At 49.9% G+C, this 14,172-nt stretch overlaps 1 protein-coding gene across 1 annotated transcript in view; it reads right to left on the bottom strand.

Annotated features, from left to right (window-relative positions):
- LOC144737818 (uncharacterized) overlaps positions 1–14,172 on the bottom strand; it is a 50,141-nt gene that overhangs the window by 20,401 nt on the left and 15,568 nt on the right. The window contains exon 3 of the mRNA XM_078620692.1: positions 5,136–5,516. Coding sequence (XP_078476818.1) covers positions 5,136–5,516 — 381 coding nt within the window. The remainder of the gene's footprint in view (positions 1–5,135; positions 5,517–14,172) is intronic.

The raw sequence follows: 14,172 nt of genomic DNA, 5'->3' as shown, positions 1-14,172 counted from the left end.
CCGGGTGGGGGCGATTTTGTTTTCTCTCATGACTCGATTGTGCGGAGCGCGGTTCGGACTGTGGGTATGTGTGTGTAATAACGATGAACGCGCTATCTGCTTGTTGCTCGGTGTCAATTAAAGTGTGTACGTGTGTTGAGAATGGACGGAGAGTATGCTGTGCTTGCTGAGTGTTAAATTGTGTGTGTGCGCTGCGGTGTGGAGTTGTTATATTGATGGCGAAGTTAATTATTAACTCGGGAGCGTCGGGTATCTTGCGCTGTATCATCTCGTGGGTTACCTTGTGCGATGGGCTTAATTGAAAAATATATATATTTTTTTTGGTGTATTGTGCTGCGAGGTGCTATGTGCGATGTGGTTGTTGCAAGAGAGAGAATATTTGTGTTGTTGCTGCAATGTTACGACTGGATTAATGGTGTGTTGGTTACCTGCAGATCGGTTTGCTATTGTGCTTAAATGTGCGCGTGTGATCGCGATATGCTGACTGTATGTGCTGTTACACCGTTCTGTACGGTTATGGGGTGCGATGCATTGATTGACTATTGGGATTGGGATGTTATTAATTGTGCGTACCTGTTTGGAAATTGGTAACAAATTCGAGGGGGACCCTATTATTTGGTCGTATGGATGTTATGTACACGCGATTTTGTGTATATTATGGGTAACGGCGCTTTGTGAGAGAGAGAGCGCGCTTTGAGGGTGCGTGATGACGCCGTTGTGGGTGTCTCAAAGGTTAATGCTAATGGGACCGTAATTGGCGCCAAGTTGCGTCGCGTATTCGGTTGGTCGCATGCAGCCACGAGTTGCTTTGCGAGTTGGGTTGTGTAACCAATGTGGTTGGTAAAATATTGGTTAAAAATTCCCCGATATGACTGCTGCGCGCAGCAAGCTGGGGCTGTGCGTCTGTCGTTGTTGGGATTGTTACAATAAGACGGGGGAAGCAATTTGTGACCCCCAGCAAAGGGAAGCTGGGGTGCACGAATGGAGAAAACTGGCCACGTGTTCGCACGTTGGGCCGCCATTTTGCGCACACGCGGGGTATGGCGTCGATGCGCTTTGCGGAAAGAGCCGCCATTTTGAGTGCGCGCGAGATATTGCGCGAACGCGCTGGGCGAAGGGGGCCGCCATTTTGAGCGCGCGGGAAAAACCTCGGTGGGGCAAATATTCCATCTGTTATGCCTGCCATTGTTGATTGGGTGATGCACGAGTAATGGTCACGTCGGCCTATGGCTGATGGCTGACCTGACAGCCCGGAGGCGAGACCTCCGTGGTATGTCTTAAACTAATGGGCCGTGTGCTCATATGGCTCGGGGAGTCATGGTTCAGTTGTGCGGAGGCAGACTGAACCTGGTGTGCCGGGGGCTCACGGGTTTTGGGTTAGGGCGTTATTGTCTCTATAAGAGAACATTACCCCGTAGGGGGGGTCGTTGATATCTGGCCTTGCCGAGGGATTGATCTTCCCTTGGCTATGAAGCGCATTTCAAAGATTGATGGAGCTCGTTGACGGGGTTGCAGTGGCAGACGTGTCTTATATATTTGGACGATATCATTGTCTTCAGCCGCACATTTGAGGAACATTTAACACGGCTGGAGACAGTGTTCACGAGGATGCGCTCTGCAAATTTAAAATTTAAACCAAAGAAATGCCACCTACTGCAACGGTCCGTCCGTTATCTGGGGCACATTGTGAGTGCTGAGGGGGTGTCCACGGATCCGGAAAAGACGGCGTGCGTCCGGGATTGGCCGACTCCGGCCACCGTGGGGGGATGTTCGGCGGTTTTTGGGATTTGCCTCGTATTACCGAAGATTTGTGCCGGGTTTTGCGACGATTGCGAGGCCCTTGCATCTCCTTACGGGTAAAGGACGGAAATTTGTTTGGGGACAGCCGGAAGAGGCGGCCTTTCGGAGTCTGCGTGATCTATTGGCTACGGCCCCGACATTGGATTATCCCGATTTTGATCGCCCTTTCATTCTTGATACGGACGCGAGTGACACAGATAATGGGGCGGTATTATCACAGTCTAAAGGGGGCGTAGAGCGCGTCGTGGCGTATGGTAGCCGAGTCTTGTCGCCTGCGGAAACACGCTACTGTGTCACTCGTAGAGAACTTTTGGCGGTTGGTTTTTCCTACGGCAATTTCGACCGTACCTTTACGGTCGTTCTTTTATTGTGGGTACGGATCATGCGGCCTTGCAATATGCACTTAAAATGGACCAGCCATCGGGACAGTGGGCACGTTGGTTGGACACGCAACAGGCATTTTCCTTCCAAATTCAACATCGGAAGGGAGTGCGCCATGCGAACGCTGACGCACTTTCCAGATTACCAGGGCGCGCCCCTTGTAAATGTGCATCGGGGACGCATAGGTGTTCGCCGATTCTAAACCCCCCTCAGCCGCTTACGTTGGCCGTCGAGAAGTCGGATACTCCGATGGAACCGGGACCGACTGACGGGGTTTTGAATCTGCCGCGGTCTGTCTGGATTCGGGAACAAATGATGGATGAGTTGTTGTTGTCCATGCAGAAGCGGTCTATGAGGGACAATGGGAGTCCGAGTACGGCTGTGGGGCCGCGAACCGCTCTCCGAGATGGTCTGCTTATGTGGCGAGAAGGGTTCCAGGAAAGCTGGCGTGTGGTGCTACCAACGTCCTCGCGATTCGAGTTGATGAGAACTCTCCATTGTGACACACTATTGCATTTAGGGGTGCAGAAGACTTTGTTGACGTTGCAACGTCATTATTTTTGGCAAGGCTGGTGTGTGTCCATCGCTGATGGGATAGTAAGGGAGGAGCATGGCCGAGTGCTGCTCATCCCCGAAATGGCACTAGCTGAGAGTATGGTAAATGGATGTTGCCGTGGGTTGACGACCACGGTGAGGGTTACGGCAAATTAAACGTTACCGCTGGGGAGCGTGGCTCTCTCCACGCGAGGGTGTGCGATTAGGGGTTGTTGGGTTGTTGAGAGTGACTGTGGGTACATGCTGTGTACGTCTGAGGTCTGTGCTGGTCCTCAAGGGAGGACTGCTGGTGGGTAAGAGCAGAAATTTTTTTGTTGTTGTTGTTTTCACGTGTAAATAATATTGCTGTTAAAATGTAAATACTGGGGCGTCCATCGCGGTTATTTGGGTAATTATTGGGGTTTTCTTAAGCGGCCCGGAATTACATCATCTCCACTATCCTGGGGCCGGGTGGCTGTCGTGTACGACATGCGGATGTGCGTTGTTGTGCTTTGTGCTGTTGTTGTTCTTGTTGTTATATTACATGCTTAGTGTCCTTTAAGGGGGAAGGTCGGTTCACCGCATTACGCTTTGGTATTGTTCAGCCGAGGTCGGCTGGGTTTTTTCTATGGGGGAGGGTGGTGTAATGCGGGCGTAAGCGACCTTCCGGATGTGACGTCACGAGGAGGCGGAGCCAGGTGACGTGGGTGAAAGGTTGGGGTCCTTAAGCGGGTAAACCGGAAAGAGAAGTCAGTCGGGTTGTGAATGGAAAAGGGTGAGGCCACGAGGGCGAATGAGAGGAGGGGGGCACCGCCGGCGAGCGGGAGCCGACCCCAGAGTACAGCCAGGAAGGCTGTGTGTTAGAGGCAGCGGTGTGGCTGCAGAGAGTCGCAGGAGCGACGAAGAGAGAGAAGAGTACAGCCAGGAAGGCTGTGTGTTAGAGGCAGCGGTGTGGCTGCAGAGAGTCGCAGGAGCGACACAAGAGAGAGAGACAGCACGAGTCTGTCAGAGCGCTGCGGAGTAAGCAGGAGCGAGAAGAGCAGCAGCGATTACAGCCAAGGGGGCTGAGAGTGAGTAACAGCAGCGGAGCTGCTGTGGGGCTGCAAGAGCGACAAAGAACAGCAGCGGGGCTGCTGATGGTGACTGGAGTGACTTCGGAACCAGCACTGAGAGTATAAGAGAGACAGCCGTGTGGGAATGCAGTACGGACCAAATAAAGGACACTGAGCCAGAGATCGTGGTCAAGTCTTTTATTACACAATTATAATTATTATTATGCGATTATAATCACGAACCTCCATTTATGTTGCTCAAAACTAATAATACCGTACCTCTGTGTTTGGTGTTATAAATGATGAAACTAGTTAATAGGTTATTGCATTTTAATTATTTTTGTTATCGTTGATAGTGTTACAGTTCACATGTCATACTTGATGATTAGGGACCGTAACGCTGCGAATAGATTTATAATGGGGACCTTTCCCCTCCAGGGACACATGTTAATGGAGAGACAGCCAAGATGCTGCCGGTTAAGGTCAGATTTGTGTGACGAAGATCCTCCACCTGATACTCGCTTAAAACACGTTTTTGCTATGAACATTGTAAAATAAATAAACGGACAAAAACTTGTTAAAATACGTTTTTATTAATCTGCATTAATTTTTACGTTAAAACTCTTACCGAATAAGTATTATGTCCTATGTTCACACATTTCCAGTACAATGCAAACCATTTCCGTTCCAGGAATACCAAAGCGTTAAAGTATCATTCCCCATTATTTCCTTATTAGTTTATCACGTTTGTTCACCTGTGCGTCTATGTTGAAGTCAAGGCCATATATCCAACGAACGCGTCAATGTACATCCTGACATCGACAATCTAAAGTCGAGTATTACCAACCAAAAAAAACTTTATACTTGAAAAAAAAAAGTTTAAAATGTTGAGTAAAGATCTAACTACAGACGCATTCCAACTTTAGCTCAACAGGAACACCTAACGACTACAATTGAACCCTCTCACAACCAGTGCTCATCACACCACTTCGGCAAGTAATCCGATAACATTACAAACCACCACTGGGCACGTCATTAAACTCTCACAAAAACTGTAACACTAAAATGATCAAAATGACACACAAAAGTATTCGGTACGGCTTAATTGGTATAACAACATGACATAATCTTTTTTTAGTCACCCGGAGCTCTCTGTTTGACCCTCGAGCCACTCCATTACATCCAGCCATCTCTCAGGATCCAACTGCATGGGATCGAAGGTGGAAACTTCTTCAGGACTCATTGCAGCACCTTGAATTTCAGCTTTTGATTTCAGTTTCCTATCATTGTGGACCTTCTGATGCCTGCTCATGTTTGATGACCGTGCAAATGCCTCCACACACACAGAGCACAGGAATTACTTCTCGCCCGTGTGCGTTCTCTGATGAGTTTGAAGAGTTGTCGATTGTGCAAATGTCTTCCCAAACACAGGGCACAGGAATGGCTTCTCGCCCGTGTGCGTTCTCTGATGAGTTTGAAGAGTTGTCGATTGTGCAAATGCCTCCCCACACACAGGGCACAGGAATAGCTTCTCGCCCGTGTGCGTTCTCTGATGAGTTTGAAGAGTTGTCGATTGTGCAAATGTCTTCCCGCACACAGGGCACAGGAATGGCTTCTCGCCCGTGTGTGTTCTCTGATGACTCTGAAGATGGGATGACTGTGCAAATGTCTTCCCACACACAGGGCAAAGGAATGGCTTCTCGCCCGTGTGTGTTCTCTGATGAGTTTGAAGAGTTGATTGTCCTCGATTTAAAGTGAATGCAGCCCCGTGGCGTTGACAAAAACCGCTGAGCTTCGTGAGTGAGCACGTACAGACACGTAGTGACCACACTTGCAACACAATCACTCTAACATCAGTAACCAAAATCAGATCTGGTACATGGTCCCCGCTTGGTCTGGTTTGTATCCGTCATCACTCCGGAGACAAACACGAGGCATGGTTTGGCCAGCGACCACCTCGTTTGCCAAAGCGACTTTAATAGCTGCTCTCAAACAACACTATCACCAATGGTGGTTTACTGGCTAGCTGTTTAGCGGACAATCAGTCTTTTTGGGCAAGGCGTATGGGAAAATACACACCTCTTTTATCCCATAAACATAATACACAGCATCGGTAAGGCTGCCTTGTTGGGGAGATGTAGTTTGGGTAAGGTGCTGTCACTGGAGTTAGGCGATGTGACTGGGTTATCACACGGATTCCGAAAAGCAGCTTAGACGATACGATCCACTGCGCTCCATCTCCCCACATGGACAACGACATTCTCAGTTTTAAAAAAATGAATAGCAATGTTTAAATACGTTTTTGAATGGTAGGTTTTTACCCTTTTAACTGGTACAAAACTGACACCTTTATTCAAGGCATCATGTTTGCAATGACCACAACACAAGTAGTCAATAAAGCAAACAAAAAGAAGCAACTCTGATAAGGATAATAATATGCACTGTCCTTGAAGTTGATTGGCCCACACCCGAGACGGCTTTCTTTAGAGCCTAGTCCCCATTGGTGTAGGGCCAGATGACACCAGAAGGCGTACAACTCAAAAACAGTGCAATATCAGAGTATTGAGAGTTCGGGGTAAACATTTACACTATGAGATCTCTTTTACCAGTGGCAAAATATAATGGTAGGTTTTTACCCTTTTAACTGGTACAAAACTGACACCTTTATTCAAGGCATCATGTTTGCAATGACCACAACACAAGTAGTCAATAAAGCAAACAAAAAGAAGCAACTCTGATAAGGATAATAATATGCACTGTCCTTGAAGTTGATTGGCCCACACCCGAGACGGCTTTCTTTAGAGCCTAGTCCCCATTGGTGTAGGGCCAGATGACACCAGAAGGCGTACAACTCAAAAACAGTGCAATATCAGAGTATTGAGAGTTCGGGGTAAACATTTACACTATGAGATCTCTTTTACCAGTGGCAAAATATAATGGTAGGTGTCAGTTTTGTACCAGTTAAAAGGGTAAAAACCTACCATTATATTTTGCCACTGGTAAAAGAGATCTCATAGTGTAAATGTTTACCCCGAACTCTCAATACTCTGATATTGCACTGTTTTTGAGTTGTACGCCTTCTGGTGTCATCTGGCCCTACACCAATGGGGACTAGGCTCTAAAGAAAGCCGTCTCGGGTGTGGGCCAATCAACTTCAAGGACAGTGCATATTATTATCCTTATCAGAGTTGCTTCTTTTTGTTTGCTTTATTGACTACTTGTGTTGTGGTCATTGCAAACATGATGCCTTGAATAAAGGTGTCAGTTTTGTACCAGTTAAAAGGGTAAAAACCTACCATTATATTTTGCCACTGGTAAAAGAGATCTCATAGTGTAAATGTTTACCCCGAACTCTCAATACTCTGATATTGCACTGTTTTTGAGTTGTACGCCTTCTGGTGTCATCTGGCCCTACACCAATGGGGACTAGGCTCTAAAGAAAGCCGTCTCGGGTGTGGGCCAATCAACTTCAAGGACAGTGCATATTATTATCCTTATCAGAGTTGCTTCTTTTTGTTTGCTTTATTGACTACTTGTGTTGTGGTCATTGCAAACATGATGCCTTGAATAAAGGTGTCAGTTTTGTACCAGTTAAAAGGGTAAAAACCTACCATTATATTTTGCCACTGGTAAAAGAGATCTCATAGTGTATACGTTTTTGAAATAATGTGTATTGTATAAATGTTATAATGTGTGATTGTTATACTATTTAAATGTGTGTATATTCTGAAAATAGCTAACCAATTCCATTGATACCACACATTCATCCAACAGTGGACAGTGTGATTTTAACACGACTATTGGGATTCGAATAATTGTAATTCGATTCTAAACCTGCATATCCTGCCCCCGGTTGGCATATTAACTTACCATACGTACAACCACAGTGTGCTTCTAATTAGCTCAGTGCGATTCTAATGATTAGTATGCGATTATAATCCCATACCTCCAATTATGTGGTTCTGCACTATAACAGTTAATCGTATTTTAAAGCGTAACAATGGATAGGTTGTAGTTCATAGGCTATAATATTATATTTCACTATGTTAGAGTTTAACATGTGAGAGTTTACAATGTCAGAGTTGATCAAATGCGACGATCAAGAGCGTCAATCTTAATCGACGCAGAAGCAAATACAGCAGCAGCAACATCACATTTCGAGGGCGACGCAGCTACTTCTGATTCTGCTGCATCCGCTGCTCAGATATTTGTTGCCAGGCCCTGCTCTTGCGGGACCCCACACGTCTTTGGAAATGATTGAGATGATGATGTCTGAGCTGATAATAATTTAATAAAGAGTACTTTGTTTGTGTGTAGGTCTGTGTCATCGGGGATCAGCGAATACTGCTTATGAATGAACTCACACACCTTTATGACTGACATTGTACTAGTTTTGGTTGATCGAGACGAACAAGGCACGTGCCATGTCCAGACGAATTGATATTAACAATATTGCCCTTAAATATAATGCTAACACTGGATTAACGTTAATACTGGATTAAACATGCACATTTTAAACCCTGCCTCGCATTTATGACTAACGATTCGCATTTGCACATAACATATATTCAAGCACAGTAAAATGCGCATACGAACATATTGTTTCTAGAATAATTTTAATGCGATTCTAACCCTGCAAACCCCCACAGTTCGCATATTCGTCCCCCGATTCGATTGAACGTATACTTTATATACATATGAGCGATTAAAATGCTTCTAATGACATTCTCATACCGTACCTCCGTTTATCTATTATAAAAATAAAAATAAAGTCGTTTAATGTTCAGTGTTATTGTTCAAAGTGTTATCAGTTTACATGTTATAGAGTACAGGTGATCCCCAGTATACTTCGGGTTTCGGGACCAGAACGTTGTGAAACGATTAGCAAGCCGCTAATTAAAAGAACACGGGGCGGCGGGAACACGTGCATCCATGGGCGGTCGTAGACAGGTTGTATTGCCCAAAGGTGACACCGGGTAGGTCCACCAAGTTGCTCCGCCCACGGCGGCGACAGGTAGAAGTCATAGAGGTGAAATGGCCGCAGTGTGTACGCATGTAGTTATGTCCGTCCCCACCCAGACAGCTCATCCCCATGTCCTGTACAGCCCAAGTCTGGTGTGTCCAACGTGGTGGGGCACTCGGCAACGGAAACCGTACTCTAAAGGAAATGTGTTGTGGCGCCCACAGTTTCCGAGCCCCTGAGGCCCGGGGTGCCTCAAGGATCCGCCACGTGCGAGGAACCGGTGCCTGGAGCCTGATCAAATTCTTCAAAAGAAGCCAGGGACCTGCCTAATCCTTCAAGGCTGTGGTGCGAACTCTTGACGCCCCGAAATGCAGAATATTCTACCATGGGCGAGGGACGGGCGTCGAGAACCAGGTCAAAATGCGCAAGGTAGCGCTTGAAGGCTCCACGCCCAATATCAATACTGTATAGTGCTATTCGGTGCCATTGAGATGGAACATTCTACCAGCAGTGGGCGGCTTGAATAAGAATCATGGTGCGATTTTAATAATTTTGATGCGATTCTAAATCTGGCACCACCCAGGCCGCATTTACGACTCCCGATGTGCATCTACATATAACATACATTCTAGCTCAGTGTAATTCTAATACTACTGTAATGTAGTAACTCGGCGGGAGACGACTTCACGGGTAACACACTCTTTATTTTATCAAACTTGGTTACAGGTGACTAACACCTACTTTGTATCTCGGGTGACAAACACCCACTTAGCTACTTGGCGACTAACGCCCACTGAGCTACTCGGATGACCAACATCCACTTAGCTACTCGGCGACTAACGCCACTGGGCTACTCGGATGACCAACATCCACTTAGTACTCGGGTGACAAACACCCACTTAGCTACTTGGCGACTAACGCCACTGGGCTACTCGGATGACCAACATCCACTTAGCTACTCGGCGACTAACGCCACTGAGCTACTCGGATGACCAACATCCACTTAGCTACTCGGCGACTAACGCCACTGACTAAGTCTTCAGCTCCGTCTTCGGGTCTTCAACTGGGTAACTCTCCCCGAGTGCTCTCGCGCGTCCCCCTTTATACCCCACCTGCGGACGTCGCTGCGAGCACCCACTTATTCGACCAATCGCCGGGCGCTGGCTACGATCCTCTTTTCCCACATCTCATCGTGCCTCACCACTCACTCCGCGCCGCCTCGTCATCTGTCACTCCCGGCGCGCGCGTCCACACCACGCCCACAACGCGTGCCCAACCCCGCACCCCGCGCCGCCCCGTGATCCATCACTGTCACAGTCGGCGCACGTCAATACCACCACTACATCACCCCCTACCACATAGCTCGCAGCCGCCCCGGCTGCTACAAAAATATACAAACCCTCCCTGTGTGCCCTGTAACACAACACAACAACAAGAACAACAACTAAGCTAACAACACAACACGACGCGAACACCACCATCCGCAACCCTCAACCAATGCCACCGCGACAATAGAACAATATATACAAACCGGCGAGTGACAATAGCAATGTGTATACAAAAAAAATAAATGGAAAATTTTTTTTTTTTCTTTCGACTCGTGCAGTGTCCCCTTTTCTTCCGAGCGTCCCTACAACGGGACATTACCCCGGCAGAGGGGAACACCGGGCGAGCTCGGTGTAGAGCACAAAAAAACCGTCCTCATGAAAATTGTTGAGACCTAGCCCGAGTCCGCCTTGCCGGTCCGTCGTACGGCACCAGACGCGGTTGAACGTCCGGTGGTGCCGGCGGTTCAGGAAGACATCGGCCAGGCATCGAGGACTCGTGCGTGCCCCGGGGTTCAGGCTCTCGACGGTCAGCAGCCGTCAAGCCCGAGGCACCGGGTTTTGTTGGGATGACTTGTGGCCCTGGTCGTCGTCCCGACGTGGTCCTGCGGCGCGCGGACGCGGGGCCCGGCACCCGGCTGCGACGTGACCCCGAAGGCCGCAGTTGTAGCAGACGACGGACGTCGTAGGTTTCGGTTGCTCCAGCTTGCGGGGCGAACGTGTGGGCGAACGACCTCCCGTTCTCCACTCCCCCGGACACGATGCAGCGAAGCCCCGCTCCTGCACCGCAGCTGGCTGAGGTTCGGCAATCGTGGCGGCCAGTGCCGCATTCCCCGGCCATTTGCAGACGACCCCCGGCTTGCGTTTGAGGACCTCGTACGCGTGAATGCTCGTGGCGATCGCCAGGGAGCAGATCTCCATCTCGTCTGCCACGTTGATGGGGACCCCCAACTCGTGGGCCAACACCAGCAGCTGCTCCGTCACCATGGCGTCCTTCCCCTCCTTATCCATGCGGGGAAAAGCCGCGTCCGCCAAGGCGAGCAGTGCCGTGCGGTAGGCTAGCGTCGTTTCCCCAGCCACCTTCCGCCGATCGTAGAACTGGTGGCGGCACGTGGAGGGCGGCCCGAACACCTTCGCCATCAGGTGTAGTGCGGCCTGGATCGTAGAGCGGGACGACCTTGCAGCAGATGTGAAGGCTGCAAGCGCGTCGTCGTCAAGCATCGCTGGCAACGCACGCAGGGCAGTGGTGTCGGACCACCCCGACATCTCCTGATGAGCGAGGAACCTTCGTTGGAAGGCTCCCCAGTCGCCCCCATCCGCCTTGAACGCCGACAGCGCGGGCAATCTTTGCTGGAGGACCCGATCGTCGTCGACGTCGGAGAGATTTTCCCGCGCTCCGCTGGAGTTGTGTAAAATGTCGGCTCGGTTGTCAGGCGCAAAATGGAGGGCTCCGGCGCGCGCCGATGACGTGGGCTGCGCTGCGCGGAGGTGTCCGGCCACGTGGCGTCCGTCTTTCCCGCCAATCGGTGGCGGCCCCCCAAAAACGGCGGCAACTTCCAGACTTTTGGCGCGAAGCGCCCTTTGGCGGGAATCCTCCACCGTCGCTTCCTCCACGACCCCCGCAGCCGTTTTTTCCGCTCGCCGGAACGGAGATGTCGGCCAAGACAGCGGCGGCGGCGAGTAGCAACTCCGCCAACCGGGCGTGCGCGTCCTGGAGGCCGGTGTCGGAGGCAAGCGGAGCGTCGGCCATCACCGCGAAGTGCTGCATCGGCGGCAACTCCTCGTCCTCTACTCCCGAGGTCGGTGTCCCCGGTACGCCGTCGTCATCCCGACCTCGCTCGTGGGTACGGGTAGTCTTCCTTGTGTCCATACTTCTTGAAGACAGGTTTACTTCTGACGCCAGTTGTAATGTAGTAACTCGGCGGGAGACGACTTCACGGGTAACACACTCTTTATTTTATCAAACTTGGTTACAGGTGACTAACACCTACTTTGTATCTCGGGTGACAAACACCCACTTAGCTACTTGGCGACTAACGCCCACTGAGCTACTCGGATGACCAACATCCACTTAGTACTCGGGTGACGAACACCCACTTAGCTACTTGGCGACTAACGCCCACTGAGCTACTCGGATGACCAACATCCACTTAGCTACTCGGCGACTAACGCCACTGGGCTACTCGGATGACCAACATCCACTTAGTACTCGGGTGACAAACACCCACTTAGCTACTTGGCGACTAACGCCACTGGGCTACTCGGATGACCAACATCCACTTAGCTACTCGGCGACTAACGCCACTGAGCTACTCGGATGACCAACATCCACTTAGCTACTCGGCGACTAACGCCACTGACTAAGTCTTCAGCTCCGTCTTCGGGTCTTCAACTGGGTAACTCTCCCCGAGTGCTCTCGCGCGTCCCCCTTTATACCCCACCTGCGGACGTCGCTGCGAGCACCCACTTATTCGACCAATCGCCGGGCGCTGGCTACGATCCTCTTTTCCCACATCTCATCGTGCCTCACCACTCACTCCGCGCCGCCTCGTCATCTGTCACTCCCGGCGCGCGCGTCCACACCACGCCCACAACGCGTGCCCAACCCCGCACCCCGCGCCGCCCCGTGATCCATCACTGTCACAGTCGGCGCACGTCAATACCACCACTACACTACCATAGTGATATTCTAATCATTTTAATCCGATCATAATCCTGCACCCCCCAATTCGCATATCCGACCACCGGTTCGCATGTCCATAGATGCATATTACATACGTACATACGAGCAGTTCGCTTGCACGTGTAGTGACATAGAACGGTCACTACTGTGTCGGCCCGTACGAGGGCTGGGGGCCCCAAGGGGGTGCCTGGGGGGTCACGTGCCTGAGCACGGGCCGTCGCACACCGGGCAGCCTCTCGCGCCTCCGTTACTCGTTCAAGCGAGTCACGCACGTGGTCAGGCAGGGAGCGGGACTGTTGTTTACTCGGCTTACCCAGTTGCACATCGATGGGTGGAACATTTTCACGGCCATACATAAAAAAAAATGGTGAGTATCCCGTGGACGTGTGCGGAACCATGCGGTATGCCGCCAAGACGCCTGGTATGTGCAGGTCCCAGTCGGTTTGCTTTTCACTGACCGTGTGACAAAGCATAGCCGAAAGGGTACGGTTGAATCGTTCCACCATACCATCTGTTTGTGGATGGTATGGGGAGGTGCGAACTTTCTTTGTACCTAGCGCGTCACAAACCTCCCTAAGCAAACGAGGTGGTGGCTGGCCAAACCATGCCTCGCTGTTTGTCTCCGGAGTGATGACGGATACAAACCAGACCAAGCGGAGACCATGTACCAGATCGGATTTTGGTTACTGATGTTTGAGTGATTGTATTGCAAGTGTGGTCACTACGCGTCTGTACGTGCTCACTCCCGAAATTCGACGATTTTTGGCAACGCCACGGGGCTGCATTCACTTTAAATCGAGGACAATGGAGGGCATGGGGAACGTGTTTTTCCAGCGCTAATCCCATTTATTCAAAATAAGCGCACATTTACACACTGAGATGCACTTACATATTCATGCATGAAGCACAATGGGCACATTACCCTTCTTTATGTTAATATACATGCGGATTGTGCCTTTCAAAATTAACAATGGAATGCAAATATCCTGAAAGACAAAGGATTGGATCCTAGGGGGGGGGAGTTATAAGGCGGCTCAGAAGCAGAGCTCAACGCCATTTCGAGAGGGAACTTGATGAGGTTGGACGCTCGACTCGTCGCTCTGCTGATCGCCCTTCAACCGCGAGACAACGCAGCCTGTCGAGCACAATTGCTGTGTCGACAGTTAGGCGACTTTGCGTCGGGAGAGTTCGTGGCGACATCTTCAGACGGGTTCTAGACATCAATATATAACGTGAATCTCCAAGTAAGTGTCTATTTTCGCGGATAAACTCTTAAACGTGTTTGTCGTCAAATTTATGGGATTTTTTTGCGTCTCGGTTAGACACGAGTGTCGTTCTTGTTTTAGCAGTTAACAAAATCCAAAACTCAACGCTAAACATACTTGCGGCCGATAGCATACTTTTGACTCGATAACACCGCTGCTGTTACAACGC

The sequence above is a fragment of the Lampetra planeri genome, chromosome 74, assembly GCF_965212315.1.
Source record: "Lampetra planeri chromosome 74, kcLamPlan1.2.h2, whole genome shotgun sequence".
Taxonomy (NCBI): domain Eukaryota; kingdom Metazoa; phylum Chordata; class Hyperoartia; order Petromyzontiformes; family Petromyzontidae; genus Lampetra; species Lampetra planeri.
This window is presented reverse-complemented; position numbering and strand designations above follow the sequence as displayed.